Source organism: Gymnoscopelus braueri (genome assembly GCF_963280865.1).
Source record: "Gymnoscopelus braueri genome assembly, chromosome: 17".
Classification (NCBI taxonomy): domain Eukaryota; kingdom Metazoa; phylum Chordata; class Actinopteri; order Myctophiformes; family Myctophidae; genus Gymnoscopelus; species Gymnoscopelus braueri.
Genome location: NC_137617.1, coordinates 16,606,233 through 16,633,860, shown reverse-complemented (window position 1 = coordinate 16,633,860; position 27,628 = coordinate 16,606,233). Strand labels below are relative to the sequence as shown.

Below are 27,628 nucleotides of genomic sequence, written 5' to 3'. Positions count from 1 at the left end.
AACACAGCAGTAGCTATTAATTCCCTGTGAATAAGAAGCAGAAAGGTTTTTCCGAGTTGTTCATCACAGGAGAGGATGGGTCACGCTTTGCCTTGTGTAATCCTCTGTGAGTATATCAACATCATTTATCAAATGGACAGTTTATTGAACTAGTATATGAACTATTTCAATGAAGATGTAGTGGCTGTATTTAAAAAACGTGTTCAAGTATAAGCTGCTGAGTTTGTATACAGTAAAAGCATGTCAATAGAATCAGTGTTGTAGTTGATTTTATGCTGGATGTCGGATGTTTTTGCCTTGCTGGAAATGTATAATTTCATTTTCTCATGGAGACTTCTTTTTTTTATGTACCAGCTTTTCATCAACTGGGATTTTAGATATTGTTCCCTAGATTGTGTGAAAGTTTGGTGCAGATTGCAAAAAATCCTATGAGTAGGGATTTAAGGGATTTCTTCGTATAATAAAAAATTGTGGGATATTTAAGAGGCGGAACTTATGGGTCCTTGAGGAAAATGACACACACACACACACACACACACACACACACACACACACACACACACACACACACACACACACACACACACACACACACACACACACACGCCATACCTACAAGCTTTGAAACATTTGTCCCAGTTGTTATATCTGCCAGGCCGAAGATTATGTGTGTGCATGTGTGTGTTAATCAGTTTCTCGCTAACACATAACTTAATATGCTGTTGATATGTAAGGTCATGGTTGAAAGGCCAATGCTCAGATACTCACATCTTTGAATGTCTGTATTTCTCACCTTTACCAACAACAGGGTGTTGTAATTTGTTAAAAGAAAAAATACATTTCCTGCAAAATGTTGCTGCCTTGCTACCTTATAAGGAAAGTGAAAACAAAATACAATCACTTGGTGCATTGGTACAGATGTGTGTGTGTGTGTGTGTGTGTGTGTGTGTGTGTGTGTGTGTGTGTGTGTGTGTGTGTGTGTGTGTGTGTGTGTGTGTGTGTGTGTGTGTGTGTGTGTGTGTGTGTGTGTGGTTGTGTGTGTGTGTGTGTGTGTGTGTGTGTGTGTGTGTGTGTGTGTGTGTGTGTGTGTGTTTGCTTTATGGTTCATATGAGTCACAACAGGAAAAGGAACAATTGACCACAATCTAAAAATTGCTCTCAGTAACATTCAACATACAACATTTTCGGTAAGGGTGTAACGATTGGGGTAATGATTCCAAACAATATGTTAGGGGGAAACAAATAAATGCTTTACTTCAATACCAACATTAAGAAATATCACATTCAATTGTACACAAAGATTATTGTCTCCGCCAGGCTGAAAGGCATGGCGAGAGAGTATGTTTTACCCCCTGTCCGTCCGTCCGTGTGTCCGTGTGTCCGTCCGTCCGTCCGTCCGTGTGTCCATCTGTCTGTGAACAGCTAATCTCTCGCACCGTTGGCCCGGTCGCTGCGAAACTGTGCACACACACTCCCTAGATGCCACATTTTTCACATGGGCCTGTTATAGTGCCACCAGGAGGCCGATTTGTGCAAAACCCATCTTTGGATATTACTCCTACAGATTTTATCCAAACATCACGTAAATCGGTACACAGTATCTCTATAGTCATGTGATCAAGACGCATCAGTCCGATATTTCATATTCCATCCTGATTGGCTAAGGTTGCCTTCCAAAGTTTGCAGGATTGGTCCATTTTGAACAAAATGTCTCAAATCATGAACGCAGCGTGCGAATTCCTTGAAAATTTGCACGTACATTCCCACTAGGCTGAGGAAGAAATGCCACCCTTTTCACAATGCCCTGTTATAGTGCCACCAGCAGGTCTAACTTAGCAAAACAAATTTTTGCAACAAAATGCCTCAAATCATGAATGCACACATATTCCCACTAGGCCGAGGAAGAAATGCCACCCTTTTCACATTGGCCTATTATAGCGCCACCAGGAGGCCACTATAACCTACCTGACCTGGCGGAGACCTGTGCTCCGAGGAGCACTTTTTCTAGTTATGAATATGAACTGTAAGTCATAATGAATACAATAATGTTATTACTTCCAAACTTATGCACAAGTTAGTTAAGCAGTCAGGTTGATAGTCTGGCGGCACATACAGTACATGTAGGCGGTATTTTCGAACACAGCTTGAAATCAACATGCTGGTATAACCTGGCATGTGGCATACTTAAGAACGTAAGACATCATAAACTAATAGTATTTAAAATAAGTATTTTCAACAATTTACAGTCCTATATGCAAACTTTAAAATAATAATAATAATAACTAGAAAAAGTGCTCCTCGGAGCACAGGTCTCCACCAGGTCAGGTAGGTTATTGTGGGCCAGCAATGTTCAGAATTTGCCAATCAGGATGGAAATCGAACGGAACCATCTTGATCACTTGACTATAGAGATAATGTGTACTGATTTGCATGATGTTTGGACAAAATGTGTAGGAGTAATATAAATAATAAGAATCGGCCTCCTGGTGGCGCTATAATAGGGCAATGTGAAAAGGGTGGCGTTTGTTCTTCAACGTAGTGCGAATGTGCGTGCAAAGTTCCACCACAATCGGACGCTGCGTTCATGATTTGCGGCATTTTGTTCAAAACGGGCCACTCCTGCAAACTTTAGATGTCAATGTTAGCCAATCAGGATGGAATATGAAAAATCAAATAGACCCATCTTGATCACATGACTATAGAGATCATGTGTACCGATTTGCGTGAAATTTGGATAAAATATGAAAGCTTAATCTCAAAATATGTGTTTTACATAAGTCGGCCTCCTGGTGGCGCTATAAAAGGCTAATGTGAAAAATGCAGGGCAGATGTTTTTCCTTGGCCTCTAGGGAGTATGCGTGCAAAGTTTCACGCAGATCGGTGCAGTTACAGTTAAAAATGCAAATTGGCCTTTTATAGCGCCACCATGAGGCTGATTTGAAAACGTTCAAGTGGCATTTGTTCCTCGGCCTAGTGGGAATGTGCGTGTGAAATTTCACGGAAATCGCAAGCTGCGTTCATGATTTGAGGCATTTTGTTCAAAATGGACCAATCCTGCAAACTTTGGAAGCCAACCTTAGCCAATCAGGATGGAATGTGGAAAATCAGACAGATCCGTCTTGATCACATGACTATAGAGATACTGTGTACCGATTTGTGTGATGTTTGGATAAAATCTGTAGGAGTAATAAAAAAAAAAGGGTTTTTCACAAATCGGCCTCCTGGTGGCGCTATAACAGGCCCATGTGAAATATTTGGCATCCAGGGAGTGTGTGTGCACAGTTTCGCAGCGACCGGGCCAACGGTGCCTGAGATTAGCTGTTCACAGACAGATGGACGGACGGACACACAAACGGACACACGGACGGACAGGGGGTAAAACATACTCTCTCGCCATGCCTTTCGGCCTGGCGGAGACAATAATCCAATAGCAAACATAAACCACTGTTGCTATAACCAGTGGTGGACAGTAACGAAGAGGATGATTTAGACTAGTACTTAAGTAAATATTTGAGTATCTGTACTTTGCTTGATTATTTGTATTTTGGATACTTTCACTCCACTCGATTTCAAAGACAGATACTTTTGACATCTACTACTGTACATTTCTAGGAAGGCAAAAAGTGCATTATGAATTAACCACTTAAGCCCTATTTCAAATATAGTGAACATAGCAGATCTACAAGCTCACAACGCATTGCATCGCGACACAATGGCACATTGTGAGCTTTAGATCTGCTATTTTCACTATTATTGATATATTTTTTAAACTTGTCTAAAGCATGTACTTCTGAATACACCAGCACTTTAACTCAAGTACAAATTTGACTGAGCAACTTTCACTTGTAGTTGAGCTTTTTACAACAAAATGTTGCTAAGGAAAGTTGTTAACCAGTTTGCTCAAATTTGTCTGCTGTGAGATTTGGTATAAATGACACCGATATAAAAACAAAAATGATAGCCAATACATTTGAGAGTGTCTCCTACAGCTTCTCTCCACTTCACGCAGGGAGTTTCAAACTTGACAAATGTCACCTGTATGAATATACAGTACAGTACAGGCTGCTGGCATGGACATAACATAACATTTCTTAATTATATTACTTTGATGAGCTGTTTTGTGCTTGTTTTTGCTCAGTGTTCCAAGCTGCATTTGGTTTTAACATTGATCCTGTGGTTTGGAAATCGTTGAGTTCACCTGGTGATGCATTTGGATACAAGGTGGTTCAAAGACAATCAAGGTACTGTAAATAAAGACAGAGACTGAACAGTCTAAAACACAGACATGATTGTCATCTTTTTCCTTTTACACATCACACTAATTCCTCCCCATGATCACTAATTGCCACTGGATAAGTTTCAGAAAATTACATTTCTGGATGTATTCAATATTTTTTTTAAAACACTTTTCAGGTCAAGGATTGCTCCCAGCATACTGGTCAGTGCACCCACTGCACGTCTTTCACAAGACAGGAGCGGCCAAATATATAAGTGTTCTACAGAGTCATGCAGCCCCATGTCTATTAGAGGTAGGCAACATTAACATCAACATAAAAAGTTAATTAAAAATGATATGCCATTTTTGAGAAACTGAATCATCATTACATGATGTTCATTATTCAGTACAAATGGTCTCAGCCGCAATTGTGATTTAAAGTTACTTATAAACAACTTCAGTTTCTTGACAGTTTAACCAAGTAACGTGATTTGTAATTATTGTCTCCGCCAGGACAAAAGGCATGGCCGAGACTATGTTTTGCACCCTGTCTGTCCATCCGTCCGTGTGTGTGTCCGTGCATCCGTGTGTGCATCCGTGTGTGCATCCGTGTGTGTGTGTGTGTGTGTGTGTGTGTGTGTGTGTGTGTGTGTGTGTGTGTGTGTCTGTGTCTGTCTGTGAACAACTAATCTCTGGCACTGTTGGCCCGGTCGCTGCGAAACTGTGCACACACACTCCCTGGATCCCAAAGCCTAACCTCTGCCCCGAATCTTTCAGATTGGCCTATTATAGCGCCACCAGGAGGCCAATTTTTGCAAAACACATTACTCCTACAGATTTTGTCCAAACATCACGCAAATCGGTACACATAGTCATGTGATCAACATGGATCTGTCCGATATTTCATATTCCATCCTAATTGGCTAACATTGGCTTCCAAAGTTTGCAGGATAGGTCTGCTTTGAACAAAATGCCTCAAATCATGAACGCAGCGTGCTATTTCGTGAAAGTTTGCACGCACATTCCCACTAGGCAGAGGAAGAAATGCCACCCTTTTCACATTGGCCTGTTATAGCGGCACCAGCAGGTCTACAGTAATTTAGCAAAACACATTTTCAAATCATGAATGCAGTGTCCGATTGCCGTGAAAGGCCTAAGAAGAAATGGCACCCTTTTCTAATTGGCCTAATATAGCGCCACCAGGAGGCCACAATAACCTACCTAACCTGGCGGACCTGTTCAAGTGGTGACTACGGGATTTTAGAACAAAACTTCTACAATAATAATATTGGATATGTATTCATGTAAAGGTAACAAGTATTTAGAGGAATCCTGACATAATAAGATGATGGCAGACTACTCAGAAATAGATACTGAATGTTTGACTGACGATGTAACAGGGAAGGGATTTCATTTGTGACTTTGTGATTTTAATCTGTACATTTAATCTGTACATCTTCCTGTTATGTTAAATACAGTGCCAGATTTTGCAGTGAACATGTCCCTTGGCTTGACAATGACAAATGACCCTACCACAGGAAAGACAATAGTGAGTTAATTAACTGCAGTTATATTAAACACTATTATTACACTATATTATATTATCACTTGTGTTTTGAAAGTATTTTGTCAAATTATTCCTAAGTACAAAATATTCCTAATCATCTACAGTAAGTCTCTCTCTCTCTCTCTCTCTCTCTCTCTATCTCTCTCTCTTATATATATATCCCTGTGACAGTGTAACTTCTCCACAAAAAAAAAAAAAAGTACATTGAGTTCAGATATTCTGTTCTCCCATTCCAGGCATGTGGTCCAACCATTCCAAGAGAGTGCACAACTATCACCACATACAACGGTGTGTGCTTAGAGATAAGTGCAGATGACAGGGTTGGATCATCTGTGCCATCATCTCTTGAAGGTAAAAACTGTATGTTGATTTAAATACAAGTACTGACACACACACACACACACACACACACACACACACACACACACACACACACACACACACACACACACACACACACACACACACACACACACACACACACACACACACACACACACACACACACACTACTTCCCCCTTTTTCAACCTATCTTCATATTGTTCCTCACTAAGATGGTACCATTTTTGTCTCGGTCTGTGTTTCGGAGGAGGGCTGTGGACAGTTCCTTAATTCAAGAACAATGGCTTCTATTTCAACATGCTAACTTTCCAGGAAGAGAAAGACCGTTGTTTCTATTAGCTTGGAATCCCCACTGATGATGTCATTGGTAGGCAGGTTTCTGAACTGTCCATAGCCCACCAAAGAGACAAAGTGAGTAGAAAGACATTGTGACATCTTATAATGAGCATTAGTGAGGACCAATTATATGAAGGTAAGGTTGAGAGTGGGTGAAGTGCTCCTTTAAGAAAATACTGTAATATCAATATTATGTAAAGGTTGCAGAGAAACAGCAGAGTACAACAAACAAAAGATGACTATATGCCCTAATTCTTTTCTTCTTATCTTTTAACAGAGTGTCCTGCAGGGGGGGCAGCAGATATTGCATTCTTACTGGATGGCTCAGGCAGTGTTTCCTCCTCTGATTTCATACAAATGAAGACTTTTGTTAAAAGTGTGATTACCTCGCTAATGACAAAAACTACACTCCTACAGGTGAGACTAGTATAATTGGTCAAGTAAAATCCCCCCAGGAGGATTTTCCCCCAATACGTAATCCACGTATCTCGAGAACCGTTCGACCCACCGACTTCAAATTCGATACACGCGTCGCAGACGACCCGAGGGAGTGCAGTGCCCGGTGTCGAGTCGACTGTAAAAGGGATACAGTTAGACAGACATACAGAGATCTCCATGTAGCCACAAAAGGGACGCAGACAGACAGACAGACGGTTAAAACGGGTGCTATGACAACGGGTATAACGGGTATTGCAAAACAGTGCATTCCCTATTTTCATTGTTCCCATGTCTAGTGACGTTCTAAAGCATTGGTTCTCAAAGTGGGGTCCGGGGTCCTTGGGGGGGGGGGGGGGGGGAGTAACAGGGGGTCCCCAGATAAATGTGTTAATTTAGCGTCACAATCATTTTAACCAATATTAACCATTATTTTATACTTTGGCTATTAAACAAGACCAGGAGACCTGGTTCTGCCAGACCCAAAATGAAGTCCTAGTATGTAACACACCTACAAACCACTTTATAACTGAAGTTCATGATGTCATGAATAGTTCGTGATGAAAGGGGACGTCACAAACCTTTTTTTGGCTGGGGCCGGAGGACAAATGGCCCCTGCCCATGTATGGACGAAACAGGTACAAAGCCTCATGTAAGCCCGACCCCTTGGGTCTGGCAAAAATACCAGATCTACAAGCTATGAGCTTGTAGATCTACTTTTTTTTTAAACATCCCAGGCACAAAATATTTTTTAGATGGGGGGTCAGCAGCCAAATACATATCATTTTGGGGGTCCTTGACATGAAAAAGTTTGAGAACCACTGTTCTTAGGGCCAAAGAGACCAGGGACTTTCCAATTGTCATTATAGACCAAATCATCATGACATCACAACCAAAATGTATTTCCGGGTAGATAATGGCAGTATTATTCACTAACCTTATATCTGGAAGAACAGGACCCTTATGATATTGGTATGGACTATTAGAAATATATTATTTTGTTCTTAATATCCACATATCCACATATACTGTAGACATATATAATGTTCTGGACTCTGGATTTTTTATTGTGTAGATAACGATAGACATTCTACCCAGAAATACCGATCCACACGTTTGTTTACAAACATTCTGATCTGGTCTATTTACATATGGGTAAACCACAACTGCAAACATTTTATATACCAATTAAAATGACTGTTACTGCAGTACGGACCAGCTGAGTTCTAACATTATTATGATATTGTAGCTCTCTGCTACTGTTAGCGCCTCTGTTAAATGCATATGGGGAAACACTGCACTATATTAATCACTTGTTAAATCATGATTTTTTTTAATGCAAATCAATGTCTTGAAGCATGATTTGTTCTCTTAAGTTGTAACTATTTTTGTTAAATAAAATAGTTTTGTTAATTCTAGACACAGGTACAGTTTGCTATGAATAAAAAACAGCATGGATGTACAGTATTGTAGAAAAACACAAATACTATAAAGAAAAATAACACATAAACCCACCAAAATGTCTCGTTCTACATTTCTCCTTTCCTGAGATATGACTGATTATGTTATTTTGACCATGACCTTGATTGTGACCTACTGATCATTGTCGATTTTTTTCATGATTTAGTTCACAGACAGGAGTGATTCGAATAAACAGCCATGCATTGATGTGGGCAGGCTAATAAGCATCTTGCACCATACTGTAGGTTCCAGGTTTATAACAGGATTTAGATTTCAGCGTGCCAAAAACCAAAACAACTACAGTGCGATACGTAACTACAAGAGTTGTACATAAAAACTCAGTGTTAGACGAACGTCTACCAGACGTTTGAGAACAAAACTAAACTAAACTAAACTAAACAGTGAGTTCAATCTTTTTCTATTGTACCTGTGTTTGCAGTTCGCAGTTGCCCAGTACTCTACAGACCCCTACATCCACAATTATTTTGACAATTTTGCCACCTCAGGATCTTGGCAATCTCAAATTGATCGTATTAGTCAACAAAAAGGATGGACGTTTACAGCTAAAGCAATTCAACATGTTGTGTAAGTACCCTTATATTAACAACATAACACAAATGTCGAACATTTTATGACAAGAGTTTAGCATGAACGTTTTTATTTTATTTTATTCCAACAGGCAAGGTGTTTTTTCAAGAAATAGAGGATCCAGACCAAATGTGAACAAGTTCCTGATAGTCATTACTGATGGAGCGTCTAATGACAGAGAAGACTTATCAAATGCTGCTGCCCTAGCTGCAAGGGAAGGCATTGTTCGATTTGCCATTGGGGTAAGTTGTTAGTCTTACTCATCATTTAAAAATGTATGTACTAAAAATATATTTTTTAATGAAGAATACCAGAAATTAATTCTAATTTCCACATACCTGTAGCTTATTATACCACTGAGAGTACAGGCCACTGAGGCAGCTATTAGCAGAGCCAGAGGACCCTAACCCACAGTGGCTAAGAATGTAGCCCAGACAGACATTAGTATCTACTGATACTAAAGTCTGGACCATTGAAATCCATTCATAGAAAATACTTTTCCATTCAAGATTTGTTACATGCTCAAACAGTTAAATGTTGCTGTGGCAGGCTCTGCCAGACTGAGCTAACAATGTCCAACATGATGGTATAACTAAAACAAGGTATAACACAAGTAGGCAATAAGGGTTATAATATAAGTGTACTAAGTAGTAATAAGTAATAAAGTATGAAGTATGTAAAGTGCAGAAAACGTGTGCAAGAACAGCACTATACTGTAGATAGGCATTGGCTTAGAGAGAATGGCATTAGCATATAATACACTGTATAATAGCAACACTGCTTTAGTGTCAAACACAGCAAAGAAGTATTCAATCCATATGGGGCCTCTGTGATGTGATTACTTAATACAAATATGATGCTTATATGTGTTGTTTATGGTATCTCCATAGCAATTTGCATTATCGGGTCCCCCAGCAAAGTAGGTGCACATAAATAGAACTAGGATTATTACTGTACTTAATAATTTTATACTGTATCTATGGTCTGGACACACTTAATACAAATGACTTTGGATCAAATGTTTCTATTTGTATCAAATATCGGCAGTGTATTGTAGATCTAATTAATATTGGTCATAGGACATGACTATAAAAACCTACAGTAAGTGATGAACTAGAATTATTAATAGTAGCCTCACTACCCAGGATTCACTGTGAATACTATTTAGTTTCAGGACATGCTCAGTTTTGAATCTACAATATCAATGTCGAGATGAGCAAAGAATTATTAACCAATTACTTCATATAAACAGTAACATTGTCATTAAAACATTGTAAACACTGTATCTTGGTATCCTTAGGTTGGAAGTGCTTTTGATGATTATTATGCAAAATTAGAGTTGGACACCATTGCAACCGATCCGTCAAAACACGTGTTTCGAGTGACCAACTTTCAAGCTCTTGATGGAATCAAGGAGGCTTTGCAGAACAGCATCTTTTCAATTGAAGGTACTTTATAGTTCCAACGTCCAAATAAAATCTTTTTTTCCCCCATTCATAATTGAGTAGTGAGATATTTCTTGTTGATTTATTATGTCTTCACAGGATCTCAGACAAGCGGTGGCTCATTGAAACTGGAAATGGCTCAAGAGGGATTCAGTGCTGCTTATGTACCTGGGGTAATCGAAAACATTTGTTTAGTTGTTTCTACACACATAACCCTATTCTTGGTCATGTGAATTGGTATGAGGGGTACTCAGCATATGGGAAAAAAAAAAACATCTGGAGGTGAATGGCAAGTTTTGAATGTTGGTAAACCTGAAATACACATGGACAAAACATAATCTTCGCCTCCCGGCCTGGCAGAGATAATTACATGCTGATGGATGGATGGATGGATGGATGGATGGATGGATGGATGGATGGATGGATGGATGGGTGGGTGGGCGGGTGGGCAGGCACTCAGGCCTTTATTTATCCTGAGGGAAATTCACTGGATCATGCTTCTATAGTGCAGTTTTTTCATTACCACTATTTACATACCACCTCAGGCTCCATTATGCAGCCTGGATTAGTAATTGCATGCTATTATTGTTACATTTTAGGATAGTTTTAACAAAGTATATTAGGCCCACTCCATTTTGCAGCCTGTGATATTACAATTCTGAAGGAGGTAAGGCACAACCTGTGATATTAGTGACAACCCTAACAAAAAATATAGAAGAAATTGTTCCATAAAAGTATCATTTTATTGTACCTATAGGGAGGATTCCAGATGGCAGCTGTTGGTGCCTTCCAATGGAGAGGGAGCTATCAGGAAATATCAACACGAGGCCAGAGGGAAAACTTCAAGGAGCTTACCAATATGGTTCCTGACAGCTATCTTGGTGAGAAAGTAAATTAACTTCTTATAATGTTACTATATTGTATGCTGTTACCACCACCAAGTATAGAAATGCCTGTATCTATAATGAAAGACTTCAATCTTCTGCATGTTACATAAGACTTCTATCCATATGGATGTCATTGTTTAGTGACTGTAGTCACACTAGGGCATTCACAAATAGTGATTTTTAGCATTCGAATTATTCGACCTATAAGTATTCGAATATTCGATTAATCGATTTGATTATAAAAAATAAAATAATAAATTGATGGCATTGATGACTCGACTCAAGGAATGCGAGTTGACGTCACACCAGAGCTCACAGCTGCGTGTCTGCTGTAGAAAAGCCAAAAAAAAAAAATCAAAAAAATAATTATAGAATAATCGAATAGTGGTTTGATAGTCGAATAGTCGGTTTGATATTCGAATATTCGACTATTCGGGGAATGCCCTAAGTCACACCACAGTTTGTTTTTCTTGGTAAGAAGGTCATGTGATAATCAGCATTAGCAACACCTACATGCACCCTAAGCATCATTAATTCTTTCAAAAATCAAGTACTTAACGTTTACTCAGTGCTGTTTTCTCCTAGGTTACTCCATGGCAATTGCAAACACAAGAAGAAGTGGCATTCTCACCATTGTAGGTGCTCCAAGATATAAACACATGGGGATGGTATTGGTGTTCTCCTCCAGCAAAACCCCCCAACAGATTGACCCTTCAACAGATCCACAGGTTTGTGCTCCAAATATTATTCTCAAAACATGAAGGAAAATATATATTTTTCTTCATGATTCTTCATGAAAGATTTTTGCCTTTCTCAGTTCCAGATTGGGGCATATTTTGGGGCAGAGGTTTGTACCATGGATGTGGATCAAATGGGATACACTGACATAATCCTCATATCTGCTCCTTCATTCACGGAGAAAGATCGAGAGGGCAGGGTTTACGTCTGTAGCCTTACTCACACGGTAAATAATGTTTAACTTTCTGTCATCAAATGCATACATTTGACCTCAGGTATGAGAATTCAAATGATGAATCTCATTCCTGTTTTTCTGTTTTCCCATCAGAGAGTTGATTGTCTATCCGATAGACAAACAGTGTTGAAAGGTGTTTCAGGAGAAAGAGGAAGGTTTGGTTCCTCTCTTGCTCCACTGCCTGATCTCAACAGTGATGGACTCAATGATTTGGCTGTGGGAGCACCACTAGAGAATGATGGTCAAGGAAGCATCTATATTTTCCATGGTGATGGAAGAAAAACAGTCAATCCCATGTACTCACAGGTGTGTGAGAGTCAATACAGTGGCCATGGATTCATTTAACGTTTTGCATTTTCTGGACAGGTTCAAACCGTGCAACTCATGCCTTATAACTTGATCTCTTAAAATATTCTCTTACCTTTTTTCCTCATCTAGAGAATCCCTGGCTCTGATGTCCAGCCTGGACTGCGGTTCTTTGGTCTGTCTATTAGCCAGTCTTCTTTTGACTTCAGTGGAGACAGGCTGCCTGACTTGGCAGTGGGTTCAAAGGGTGCTGTCCTCCTACTCAGGTAAATATAAAGAATGGTGTAATTATATCCCTGGTGTTATTCTGGTCTTCTATACCTCTACCTCAAGACATCAAACCCTTTTATACCTATTGCTTGAGCCCGTTTCTAACACATCTGAAAACTTCTACATACAGAAGGCACTAAAGAGGGCCTTTCATCCAACTTTCTTTTTTTTTACTTGATCTGAAAGGAAAACATGTGACACAATTTCATCTATTAGTGCCACTCTAATAATATGATAAACTAGAAAAAGTGCTCCTCGGAGCACAAGTCTCCGACAGGTCAGGTAGGTTATTATGGCCTCCTGGTGGCGCAATAATAGGCCAATGTGAAAAGAGTGTCATTTCTTCTTAGGCCTTTGCCTTTCACAGCAATCGGACACTGCATTAATGATTTGAGGCATTTTTGCTAAATTAGACCTGCTGGTGGCGCTATAACAGGCCAATGTGAAAAGGGGGGCATTTCTTCCTTGGCCTAGTGGGAATGTGCGTACAAAAATTCACAGAAATTGCACACTGCGTTCATGATTTGAGGAATTTTGTTAAAAACTGACCTATCCTGCAAACTTTGGAAGCCAATGTTAGGCAAGTAGGATGGAATATGAAATATCGGACACATCCATCTTGATCACATGACTATAGAGATACTGTGTACAGATTTGTGTGTTTTTTGGACAGAATCTGAAGGAGTAAGAGGGAAACATTTGTTTTACAAAAGTCAGCCTCCTGGTGGCACTCTAAAAGGCAGATGTGGAAAATGCAGGGCAAAGGTTTTTCCTTGGCCTTTAGGGAGTGTGCTTGCAAAGTTGCACGAAGATCGGTGCAGTTATAGGTAAAAACGTGAATCGGCCTGTTATAGCGCCACCATGAGGCTGATGTGAAAGTTTTCAAGTGGCATTTCTTACTGGGCCAAGTGGGAATCTACGTGGAAAATTTCATGGAAATCACATGCTGCGTTCATGATTTGAGGCATTTTGTTCAAAACAAAGGAATCCTGCAAACTTTGGAAGCCAATCTTAGCCAATCAGGATGCAATATGGAAAATCGGACAGATCCGTGTTGTTCACATGACTATAGAGATACTGTATACCGATTCGCGTGTTGTTCGGACAAAATCTGTAGGAGTAATATCCAAAAATGTGTTTTGCAAAAGTCGGCCTCATGGTGGCACTATGACAGGCTGATCTGAAAAATGTGGGGCAGAGGTTCTGCTGTGGCATCCAGGGAGTGTGTGTGCGCAGTTTCACAGCGACCGGGCCAACGGTGGCGGAGATTAGCTGCTCGCAGAAAGAAGGACGGACGGACGGACACACGGACACACGGACACACGGACGGATGGACAGGGGGCAAAACATACTCTCTCGCCATGCCTTTCGGCCTGACGGAGACAATAAAAAAACACCAACCAAAAATGTTCACAATGAACACAGCAACACAGAATTGTATTGCTCACCAATTTCAGTGTAACAGAGACTCATCAACTTTGTTTGGGCTTGTTGTGACCGCTACATGCATATGTAGCGGTCTGAACTCTCCATAGCCATTTGTGTTTGGCTGGCACTCTTTTGATGCAAGGACAGTGCTGCAGCCACTGGAATGCAAATATAGACTCCAACAGCACGTTTTGGTATAACCACAGGACCAGGGGCCAAGAGGAGGGCCAGTCTTTCTGCTGTCGGTCAAAGAAGATGGTGAGCTGGGTAGCAAAGGTTTGATGAAATCGCTCTACCAGCACTGTGGGTGTACAGGCTTGGCATATTAGCATCTTGGCAACCAGTTTCTCTGCCATGGTACCAGTACTGCGGTCCAGAACCGCATATGTCTTTGGCCACTTGGTGAAATAGTCCTTCACGGCCATGATGTAGCCGTTTCCATGGTCCATGAAAGTAAACTGGCCCAGAATGTGTTCCAGGGTGACGCACACACCTGGTATTGTTGTGTGAGTGCTGGGTAGGGTCCAGACTTGTGGAGCTAAGTTTGTCCATAAGTGTGACTGTTGCACTGCCCAGAAAAGTGCAAACTTGTGGACACACAGCTCCATATCTTGTTGCCAGTTTGGGTAATAGAACCAGACCTGGAAGCCAGTCTACCATTCTGTTTGTAATCATTGCATTATGGAGAACATTGTTGACTGTCTTGCATTTGCTTTTAGCAAACGATGACTGCACGTTATAAGAAAGAAAATCATAAGAAACATTTTTAAATGTATCATTTTGTCATACTGTATTCCTTTTAGATTATTGCACCATCGTACTCTTAATCAAGTGAATTCTGTACTATTGCCCTTTCCCTTACTAAGTAAATGAGAGTAAAGTAAAAGGTGATTCCAGTGATTCTGTCCATTTCCAGATCTAAGCCAATAGTAATGGTGGAAGCACAGGTGACATTCAGCCCAGCTCAGATCCCCACCAACAACCCAGACTGCAATTCTCCCTTGAAAAACAGAGCTAAAGTCTGCTTCACTATGACTCGCCACTCAGGTTTTTGATTTTTTTTTAAAGTCTAGACACCACAGAGCCATTTTAGCATTTAAAATACTTTTCTGTTGGGAGTAACTTTTTAATGAAAGTCTAAACTGTTCCAGCTCAAGCGCGGATTAATTATACATTGACGCTGGATTCAACCCGCAAAACTCCAAACAACCGTGCTTACATCGAGACACCAAAACAACGAGAGCTGTTCAAGTCTTTTACCCTTGACATGGCAAAGCCACACTGCTTTTCACATAAATTTGACATTGAGGTAGGTCGGTAATCTAAATAAGCATGAATTAGAGAAATATTTCTTTATTGAAGGTTGGTCTATAATAATAATGCCCTCTCATTGCAGGCTTGTCCAGAGGATGCTCTGAATGAACTGTCTAATGAACTTAGATTCACCTTTGAAGGTGTTCCATCTTCAGACAAGCTCAGTCCAAGCCTTGAAGAGCAAGCTCAGACAACCACCTATCATCCTGTAAGTCTGTCTGTCTGTCTGTCTGTCTGTCTGTCTGTCTGTCTTTCGTTTCATAGGTCCAAATATTTACTGTAGAATGCAATGGTAGAGTTTGAGACAGACAGGACAGACTAAGAGAGCTTGACATTAGAGCTTGCAGATTAGCCAGAATGATTGGAAATTGAAATAATCTGTATACTGTAGCTAGCTTTATGGCTTTCCAGTTCAGAGTAAATTCATGTTCAAACAGTTTGTAAGATCATCATGTCATTATTGCTGTTAAAGAAAACGAAATTAACACGGTTGACTTCCTCCCTTGTACAACAGTTAGGGTTTGAAATCAACTGTGGCACTGATGACCTCTGTACTGACAACCTCAAAGTTGATTTCAACTTTACCAGGTGAGACATAATGTACACATGTCCTCTAAGAGTGTGGTTACTTTGTTGATGAACCAGTCAAAATCAAAGTGTCAGATCGTTAAGCATTTCACACTAAACAAGTCTCTTTCTTGAAATCGGCTGTCATATATCGTTGTGGTTTTCACACTATACGATTGATCACCGACAAGGGACCACACACTGCAAGAGTTGACTAGGATGCGATCCAGACCCGATACATACATTTGTTTCACTCCCGTGATATATGCGCGAGACCGCAACAGGATACTATTGATTGACATTAAATAATCCTCTCCCTCCCTCTCTCTCTCTCTCTCTCTCTGAAACAAACAAGTCAACCAGTCAAGTGCGCAATGCAATTCAGTAGCACTGTTGCCATGTCCGCTTATTGTCCGACTTTGTGCTTGTTTCCTAATGTTGTTTAAACCAGTGGTTCTCAAACATTTTCATGGCAAGGACCCCCAAACTAATATTTGTCCGCAGACCCTTCCCATACAAGATTTGTGTGGATTTGGAAGATATTCCACAATTTTCACATTTTTGACAACCTCACAGATGTGAACTTGTATTGGCTATTTTCAAATATCCAATGTATTTGTATATAGGTTTGAAGTGCTCATGTGGCCTAGTCGCTTCTTTTGGGCTTGTTTTCATAAACCTGGTTGCTTATTTCTGTCTCAAAATCTGGCAACACTGTTCAGAAGCATTTCCTTGGGCATTATGCCACGGTGATAAAACGTATTCCAGTCTTGATGATGACGAACCTTTATGTACATGTAGACCTACTCTATAGGCCTACAGTAAGTGACAAAGGAATGATATCCCCTTATGCTGTACCTGCAACCTATTAAAAGGTTGTCCCCGAGCGCCAAAAAAGGTCCCCGACAGCATAATTAGACCAAATATCCTACAGTGTGTACTAGCCCTTAAGAAGATATACTGTAATAACACTTTTCTTCTCTGTTTTTCATCAGCTCTACAGAAGTTAAAGTGGGCATAGATGAACTGTTGAACGTAATGGTGTCAGTTGAGAACAGAGAGGAGAACTCGTACAACAGTCGTGTCACTCTCACATACCCTCCTGGGCTCTCATACAGGAAGTTCACCATACAGCAGGTAAGGCAGTATTGCAAAGGTAACGTCAATTCAACATAACTAACCCAAAGTTCAGCCTTAATAAATTCTTCTCATTCGTCAAAAAAGATGTGTGCTTAATGGAGTTGATTTCACCTTATGACCCACACAAAGTACCACATATTTGTATAACGAGACAATAAGGAAAAACCAGACTCAGACAGCCAAGGGTGCAAAGAAACATGTTTGTATTCAGATCAGAGAGAAATAGAAGGTTACAGTATCACAGGTCCGCATCATCGGTCGCGTCTCTCTGTAGTGTAACAGAGAAAGCACGAGGCTTTAACAGTCCAGTAACATAAACATATGACATCATAGGATGACAGATCAATCGTCCAGCCTTCGGAGGTGTAATCCTGCCATTGGTGGAGAGCTAGTTGTCGTCAGATGAAGATGATGAAGATGAGGATGATGATGGTAGATGATGAAGAGTATGATGATGATGTGACAGTTTATCTTTTGGAAAAACAGCGTCCCCGTGTCTGGGTCAACACATTTGACATCTGCTTCTGACCTGTCACTGGTCAGTGGAGATTTGGTGACACTAAGGAAAGACAGCTGTAGAAGAGAATATCTAGATACAGTGTTCTCTAAACATAAGATAACCGCAGAAAAGGCCTGCATGACTTTGACCTTGGCTGGCATAGACACAGAGACTGTGAGTACAGAGTACTTTTAACATGACTGACGTACAGGCCCATATGGAACCATTATATTAATAGGACATTTTAACCAGGTTAATGGACCCTAGACACATTATGATAATTAAGATAAGAGATCAAATAACTCTATCAGTGATTAACATGCTTTGTGGTTTTCTGTCTTTACCAAGGGAAGAGTGGAATGTAACTCTATAGACAGTGAGGATGGTTTATCACGTGGGATGAGTGACTGCACCATTGACAAGCCTATTTTCAAAAGCAATGCCAAGGTTCAACTTTTAGATTTCTGACATAGCTTCTACTCACATTATCTGCAAGTTTGTTTTGACTGTTTTGTTAGATGAATAGGCTTAAGTGTTTTAAAGGGCTTTGTCTGATCCATTCCATTCTAGGCTTTTTTCACTGTCTCCTATGGGATAGATATCAACAGTAAACTTGACAGAAAGATGCTGATCACTGCAAATGCAACAAGGTACTGTTGTCTGGTGGAAAACCTTGCACTGTGTGGTTGAGTGCTTTCTATTATTACATTACTAGGAATTATTTCTCTTTGGTTTCAGCGGAAATGCCGAGCATTCCTCAAAAATGTGGGCCTTTTACCGGTGGAAGGAGATTGATGTGAAGTACAGCATTTTTCTTTCCATTTCCAATCCAAGGTTTGCATTGTTTCTTATCATTCACACAGTCATTATTTTTAAGTTAAAAAAAGTAAAACAATTCTTTAAAAAAAAAATATATATTTCTATTCAGTTCACTCAGCTACACCAATTTTACCTTTGGAAAAAATAATCTGCAGACACCACTTCCACAATCAATTACGGTAAAACATCTCTAAATATTTGATATTCATTTAAACAATTCAGCTTTAAGGTTTACTGTTGTGACATCAAGCGACATCAAGGAATACTTATTTCTATCATGTCCTATCTCCTCAGGTTTTAAATTATGTGAGAGCCTTTAATGTTACTGTGGTCATCAAGGTGCCGGTGAGGCTTGGGGATAAAGACATCTGGGTGAATCCTGGTAGTATAAAGGTAACTTACATGGATGGACACTTCAATGCATGTTGGAACTCAAACACACCAACCTTCAAACTGCTCTGTGGAAAAACTGTTTCTCATGTCAGATTCAGTTCAACGAGTTAGGGTTATTTGATGTGCTATCAATGTGACTCCAATGTTATATTTTCCATTTGACTAACCAACTTTCAGATTCCAGGCTGCAGCAGATCTAAGGACGAGGAACCTAACCTTCCAGATTTTGTAGATAACATCAAGAAAAATCATGAAGTGGTAAATATGGCTATATCAATCAATCAATCAATCAACTTTATTTTGCAGACTAAGGGGTCCATTTAGACACTATACAAACAAAAAGAACACCCCTACACCGTAAAATATTATAGCTATAACAAGAGACAATCATACCAGTGTTTCCAAAAAGTAGGCCGATATCTGGTAACACTGATGCTAGGGTATTTTTACACACACACACACACACACACACACACACACACACACACACACACACACACACACACACACACACACACACACACACACACACACACACACACACACACACACACACACACACACACACACACACACACACACACACACACACACAAAAACACACACACACACACACACACACACACACACACACACACACACACACGTCATTTCCACCCACTGTCCGTCCGGACTATGGGATTGCAACCACGACTACAGGTCCTATAGTCTTCGAGGAGTGCTCACACAAGTTCTAATTGGCTTCGTCACTCTCTGCATATACTAATGGTCAATGCCCGTGTGCAAGTTCAGATCATTTGGTCAACCCACTGTGGAGAAAACGTGGTTCCAGACAGACAAAGGTTTCTTCATTATACAATTTAGTTATATATGCTGAAAACATTCAATTTCATAACATTTTGCTTTGAATTTGTCCTTTACTTGCCCATAGGACTGTTTCGTTGCCACGTGTACAGTGTTCAGATGCAACGTGTTCATGGTGAAAGATCAGCATGACGTTTACAACATCTCTGCCAACCTGAGCTCAGGATGGATAGAGCAGGTAAATATTCTAAAATATGTGGTGTTTATTCAAGACTGAACATTATATTATATTGCCATTTACTGTAGGTAAAGTACAGTGGTGTAAAAAGTACTACATTTCTTTTGTAAAAGTAGCAATACCACAATATAAAAATACCCTGTTACAAGTGAAAGGCCTGTGTTCAAAATGTTACTTGAGTAAAAGTACAAAAGTATTGGCATCAAAATATACTTAAAGTACCAAAAGTAAAAGTACAAAAATGTTTGAAAATAGCAGATCTACAAGCTTACAATGCGTCGCGATGCGAAGCGTTGTGAGATTGTAGATCTGCTATTTTCAAAAAGCATAGGTATAAATTAGGGCTAAAGTGGTTTATGTATGTTCTATAATGTAATAATTTATATCCGCAAACGCAAAGTAACTAAAGTTTAAAAAAACTGTATAAGAGTAAAAGTACAATATTTGCCCCTGAGATGTAGTAGAGTAGAAGTAAAAGTACAGAACATTGAAAAATAATCCAGTAAAGGAAAAATACCTCAAAATTGTACTTAAGTACAGTACTTGAGTAAATGTACTTAGTTACTTTACACAACTGGTAAAGTAAGGGAACTGTAATGTCAAACTATGTCAAGAATACATTTTACACTGAGTTGAAACAATAAATAATCATTGGTGGTTGAAGATGGTTAAAATTATTTAAAGTATCTCCTACATATCCTTGGGCAAATAAAAATAATTCACGTATCTTTCCTCAGATTCAAATTTGGGTTCATGCAGGTTTAATCATTATTATTTCCACTACATTGGTTGGTTGTGAGTGGGTGAATGTTACATTCTGGGTGATGTCACAGCTGATCAATGCATCACTAATATACACATTTTAGCCCTTATTGACACTCATTAGGCAGAAATGTGACCAACCATCCTTGATTACCATCATTACAAGCAAACTAAAGCCAGTAAAGATCAGAGCTTTGAATTTGAGCAAAACGCTCCTCATCTTCTTCCCTCTTTACTTGTGACCCACAGATTGGTCTCCAGTCGGCCAAATTCCTTTTGATCAGCACAGCCACTTTGGAGTATGACAGAGACCAATACATCTTCTTTTCAGCAGAGTCTAAAAACGACCCCCCAGTTCGAAAGGTAACGTTGCGTCGATAGTACATTCTGTAAAGGTTGACCAAGCGGCCAAGGCTCCAAAAACAAACAAGTTCAGAATTTGCAGATCGTTGAGTTTTATTCTCCGGGAAACAGTCGAATATGCAGCAGGTAGATAATGAAAAATAAATAAAACGTGGAAAAATAGACTTACACAAATTATAGAATTACTTAAAGCATAACTAAAGACAACAAACCATACAGTGACTGCACAAAAAGGCTATCCCTTAACTAAGGGCCCTGGCAGCTCTGTCTCACGGCTGTTAACGCTTTGCTTGCCAAGTTCAACTAACTGACTGTCACTTGCAGCCTCCCTTAAATAGGGAGTGGATCCTACCACAAGCACAGAACCAATTAACCTTAAACTGAGCTTATCTACAAGCTTACAACTATCTGATGAATAAATAACCTACCACATAAATAGATGTTGTACCTAAACTAAACACCATTTTGGGTTTGCATTTACTTCAAAAGACATAGAAATACTTTGCTCATTAACATAGTCAAACACCCCTCCTCCTCTACAGTACATGGCACGTTCCACCCCTTCTTAAAGGTATCATGACATTCATTTTCACTTTTTTTATTTTCAATGTTTTATTTGGGGTTTTATGACCTCAATTACACCCAAAAAAACTGAATTTAGAACATTCAGTGGATTTTCAGTGGTCTGGGGTTTTCTGAATAATTAGGCTGAAAAGTAATCTGAGTTTGGCCCTTCGACAGTGAGGTCACAGTCGATTAATCCCGCCCACTCTCCTCCTCGCCCCTCCCCTCCCCTATCCTTTCCTTTGGGGGGGGGCGGAGCAGAGGCGATGATTGACAGGCAAAATCCCTCACCAGCGACACCCGCAGGCAAAGATTTCTTTTTTCATTGCAGTTGAAAAGGCTTTAGAAATATGAGAGAAAAACACCTGCCATGGATCACTGGAATGGAATTTTCACTTAAAACTTTTTGTACACTTTTGAAGGACCAGGACAAAGACTTTGAATGTAGTGTAAAAGTGAATGTCATTAAACCTTTAAACCCAATTGACTAGCCTGCTCTGTTTCGGCAGTTACCAGTCAGATTCAGAGGGTGCCAGTACTGCAGAGGAAAGACCAGGTGACAAACAAACATTTCAGATCAGTTCCAATAAACAGTGTTTAAATAAACATACAGTTTGAACCCCTGAAGTCCGTGTTATTTCTACATTTGAATGAATAGGTAAAAATCACATCATGCTACAAACTGTCCCTTCCCACTTAGTGTGTCTATGTATAGGGCACGGGCTGCCCCGTGACACATTCATTTTACTGTTTTACTCATTTAGAGGACTTTGAACGTGATGTTGAAATTAATTGTTGTTCTCAGATTGTGGCCACAGTAGAGGTGTACACTGAGACAGACCTCACCAACGGGATCATTGGTGGAACCGTAGGAGGACTTGTTCTTTTGGCTTTGATCACTGCTGGCTTATATAAGGTAATAAATACACTGTATATATACTGTATGTTCATTTCAAGGTATTAGTTATGGTTGTTTTGTTTGATGAAAGCACAAGACATTTCTTCCTGAATGATAATACACACAATGATGTCCCATACTGTATCATTTCCTTTAGCCCATTAAGACCTGAGGCCAATTCTAAAAATGCCTTCTAAATCCTAACAGTTTTCTGAAAAATGTTTCTATATCAGTGGTGCTCAAAACGTTTTCATGTGAAGGACACCTAAAATGATATGTATTTGGCCGCAGACCCCTCAAAAAACTAAAAGAAAACATAGAAATATGTTAAAGCGGCACTACTGTATGTGTAGGTTAACAAATTAAATGTAATTTGTCCAATCTGTATGGTAGAGTATGTTAATACAATATAACTTATACAATTGGGGTGGTTGTATTTTGCCTCCCTGCTCTTCTATTGAGACATTTAGATTGTGTCAAAGCAAAGGTCATGTCTCACCCAGACACAGGATCTGACACAGATTTTGACCTGATGGTCAAGATTCAATTCATCCCCTGAGCAAGCAGGAAGGCTCTAATTAGCTCAATGGTAAAAATGTCAGCACTTGCGCAGGAAACCGGGTTCAAATCCGTGGTAGAAGAGGAAAGTTACATAGTGCAGCTTTAATTAACTAATAATTTAGTTAATTAGAATAAAACAAAATCATATGGATGTCTGGATTCACATGGGAATATGGTGGTTCCAGTGTGGAATGTGAAAGTCTGACTTCATGTGACCAGCCTGTGATGTCAGTCATGTACGACGCTGTGTCTGTCAGTCAGTTTGTCAGTTTGTCTGTCCATCCACCATTTTGGTACCAAACAACATATCTTGAAAACTATTGCCATATACTTTTCTGTGCACAATCATGAACCCAAGGATGGCCCCTACTGTTATTGGTGACGCAGTTTTATGCAGCATTAGCGCAGAAATTCCGGGCACATGCTATTTTTGCCATTCAATAATTTGTCATTGTTTAATGATGTAGGCTTAATGCTGCATTGCTGGATTTATGCTAGTTTTTCTCCTCATGTGTACGTTGGTGTATCCTACTCTCAGGCTGGGTTTTTCAAGAGTCAGTACAAGCAGATGATTGATGATCAGGGTGGAGAAGGACAAGGTCCAGAAGATGGTGGAGCACAACCACCAGAGGAACAACAGTGAACATAAGGTCACAGATCAAGGACTCAACCATGTGCAGTATGGACTGTACTTCATGTATAGTATTTTGTATTGCATTGGATCATTCCACTCTGTTCTATTGTTTATTTCATCCTTGCTCATTACATTTCATTGCAGAGAAATTGTATAATAACACGGTAAAATGTCATTCCACTTTACTACACCAGACAAATAACACATTTGATCAGTACTTACTGTTAGAAAACATTGTGCCATCTGTACATTTCTTAATACAGTATTGGCTTAATACTATGTTGGCATGGGGCAAAAAAAAGAAAAGAAAAAAAAAAACTTCACTCTGACTGTTTGCTTTATATTAATTGGTTCATTAAAACATACTCTCTCGCCATGCCTTTCGGCCTGGCGGAGACAATGACGGACGGATGGACACACGGACGGACGGACACGGGGTAAAACATACTCTCGCCATGCCTTTCGGCCTGGCAGAGACAACAATGTGAGTGGAAATTGCCTCCTGTTTATATACCTGCATCCCCCACCAAGGGTGGGGCAATCATCTTTAGCATGCTACCTTAGTAAATATCGCCTAACAAATGACATGCCACCAAATGAATTCATTCTACAGCTAGCAGAATTTGTATTAAGAAACAACTATTTCAAATTTGAAGAAGACTATTATCTCCAGGTCAATGGTTGTTCAATGGGCAGCACGGTTGCTCCGAGCGCTATGCCAATTTATATGTTGGTCTCTTTGAAGATAAATGATCTATAATCCCACAGAGAATCCATTCATTGATAAAATCACTAAATGGTACCGATATATTGATGACATCTTCTGTCTTTTTGAAGGGGACACAGACAAATTGAATGAGTTTGTAACACTTCTCAATAAAAAATACCCCAATTTTAAGTCTACAATAGAATATGCTAGGGATAGAGTACATTTCCTGGATATGTGGGTAAAGAAAGAAATCTGGTACACTATGTACCACTTTATACAGAACAGAAACAGTGTGAAACAACTTACTTCTGTATAATCCTACACCCCTTAAACGTAGTTTACCACAAAGCCAGTTCTTCAGACTCAGACGTATTTGTCACACCACTGAAGATTTTATGGACAAATCATTAAACATTAAACAAAGGTTTCTAGAATGTGGTTATCCACATGATTGTGTGGAAGAAGCTTATCAAATGACCCTGCAGAAATCAAGATATATTCAATTATGATCAGAACAACCTATACCCCCAACTGTTATACATTGGGACCTACTATCAAAAAAAAATACATTGGCTCATATTATCATCAGACCCAGCTATATCAGCAGATCTGAAAGAGCCACCTCTAATAGTCTATTAAGAGGACGCAATCTTAGAGATAGCCATGTACATGCCGATATAAAATCAGTCAAAAGGAGCACACAGGCCTTGCTAAAACCTCTTCCAAATGGCTGCTACAAGTTTAGAGGTTGTGCCCAATGTAACAATACTAGAGGTCCGGGCGCCCGTAGCCCCCTAGCCGCGCACAGGGCTCTAGTGAGGGCTCGCTTATTTTGGGGTTACAAAATCGTGGGATAAAAAAAAAGAAAAAGAGAAAAATACATCGCGGACGCTGGGAGTCTTGAGACCCCCGCAAAACATTGCAGACCCCTTCGGACCCCCGCGAAAGCAAAGTGCAAGAAGCAAACGAATTGTGTGTGTATTACTTGTTAGTCGCACGAAACCTGGCAACCCTGTGGCTGCGTGGCTGCTCCAAACCTGGCAACCGTGTGGCTGTGCGGCTTCTGCAGAGGCACAGGCACGGTTTTAACTCGACAGTACAGCGTAGGACCCGGATGAACGACACAGACACAGCTACGCAAACGCAAAAGCCACAACCACGAATGCGCATCATTGGCAAATGTATAATAGGATGGTCAAAGGGAACCATTTTTCTCATCCCCATACTGGGAGAAAATACTCTATCAATGATCAACTCCATCACATGTACTGTACCACTACCCATGTCATATATTTGATTAAATGTCCATGGGGGCTTGTCTACATGGGTAAAACATCATGCCAGTTAAAACAAAGAATGAGTGTGCATAAAAGCTCCATAAGGAGAAATGATAAAAAATGACCCAATAGCAGTACATTTTAAAGACTTCAAGCATGATATCTCATCGTTCAGGTTCCAGGGTATTGAAAAAGTGTCTCTACCAGAGAGAGGTGGAAACATTTATGAAATTCTCAACAGAAGAGTCTATTGGATTTATAGTTTAAAAACTGTATTCCCGAGAGGATTGAATGATGAGAATCCATGGCATGTTGATCTGTAAGGAAATTCAAACTCGCTAATGGCGTTCCCTTCCGGTGTGGTTCGCAACTGAGCCTACTGAGCAGAAATATTGCTGAAAGAAAATAAATATGGCCCAAAGAGCCAAATGTATAGTGAACAATTAAAAGTAAACGAAACAAAGCCTATATGCATGCTGGAAGTTGTGGCGACCTGCTGTCTGAATAGGTGACATGTGGTGTGGTAGCATAGCTCCAATTTAAAGTGGACAGTGATAATAGGACACGAAAAAGATAGTACCCCCAAGGAAGTCCAAGCATTCAGCAAATATATTTGTTAATTATGTTCAATATTTTTTCAAAACCTTTAAAAAATAGCAGACCTACATGCTCATAACGCATCGCATCATGTGTTGTGAGCTTGTAGATCTGACATGTTTATATAGCCAAAGTATGAAATACTTTAGGTTTAAAGTGGTTAAAGTCATTGTGATGCTGTAAGTAACACATTTTGCTGGAACGCCCTCAAGGACCCCTGGTGGTCCCCGGGCCCCTCATTAGCTGACTGACAGATATATACAGTAGGCCTATAGGCTGAGATATGAGAAATGATACACTGCCCTATATCAAAACAAAGTCATGGCCTTTGCTCACTGTTACCACTGAACATGCCATTTGTTTGTGTGCGTGGGCACTGTATCCTGTGTCTGTGTCTGTGTATGTGTGAGTGGGAGGGGTAGATGGCTCAGAAAAAGAAAAAAAGTGCAAAAGACACCCACCCCAGACCTACTAGGCAGGGTGCTAGTTTAAGAAATACAATCTGCACACAATTAGGTAGCTCCCATTCTCAAAGATTTATTATAAAGTGAGTGAAGTTTCGAGCACCATGGCTTCTCAAGTCTGAAGTCTGAGCAAGAAAACATCACTCACCTTTATAATAAATCTTTGAAAACGGGCGTGCAGATTTTATTGTTCCTATATGAAACATACATTTACAAGCTGATAGGGATTGAGCTCGTCTCTGTGGATGGCAATGGCAGAGAAGAGAACTCTGGCTAAGACAATATCCATACTGGATGATGCCACACCCCCCAGCACATTCAGTGAGTTTCGATCACAGTAGTGAAGCACAGATGATTTGTTTTTGCTACATTGTATTGATGCATGTATGTATGAATGTATGGCAACTGGAGCTGTTGAACAGAACTAATTTCCTTCGGGATTAATAAAGTATCTATCTATCTATCTATCTATCTGTGTATCTATCTGTCGTGTGTATGAATAGTCTATCAATTCAAACCAAAAAGTGGATAAGATGAGATGGGAAAGGGGAAGTGAACCCAAAAGGAGAACTAGTGTTAGAAAAAGGGAAGCGCAGTTACAATTGATCAATAGAAATAATTTTAGAGACAATGACTATATACAGTACTGTATTTTTTGTCCTTCCATCTTAACATACGTCCCAGAAGCTTTACCACAGCACTCGGTACATCTTGTCTACTTCACCACAGCCTGTTAGCACTGAATAAAAATAACTATGGCCTGCAGCAAC

The 27,628-nt window shown here is 39.9% G+C and overlaps 1 protein-coding gene across 1 annotated transcript; it reads left to right on the top strand.

The window, feature by feature from the left end:
- Positions 1-27,566, top strand: LOC308105262 (integrin alpha-M-like). The gene is made up of 30 exons (XM_080455900.1): positions 1-106; positions 4,139-4,241; positions 4,414-4,529; positions 5,695-5,765; positions 6,020-6,134; positions 6,740-6,879; positions 8,798-8,943; positions 9,038-9,188; positions 10,247-10,394; positions 10,491-10,564; positions 11,149-11,272; positions 11,864-12,006; positions 12,096-12,242; positions 12,345-12,557; positions 12,690-12,823; positions 15,172-15,302; positions 15,407-15,564; positions 15,652-15,777; positions 16,084-16,157; positions 17,132-17,273; positions 18,124-18,222; positions 18,346-18,425; positions 18,514-18,609; positions 18,704-18,773; positions 18,889-18,987; positions 19,165-19,245; positions 19,919-20,029; positions 21,041-21,154; positions 22,524-22,634; positions 23,716-27,566. Exons 1-30 carry the CDS (start codon positions 76-78, stop codon positions 23,818-23,820), a joined length of 3,453 nt encoding a protein of 1,150 aa, XP_080312026.1. The 5' UTR covers positions 1-75; the 3' UTR covers positions 23,821-27,566.
- Positions 27,567-27,628: the final 62 nt, after the last annotated feature.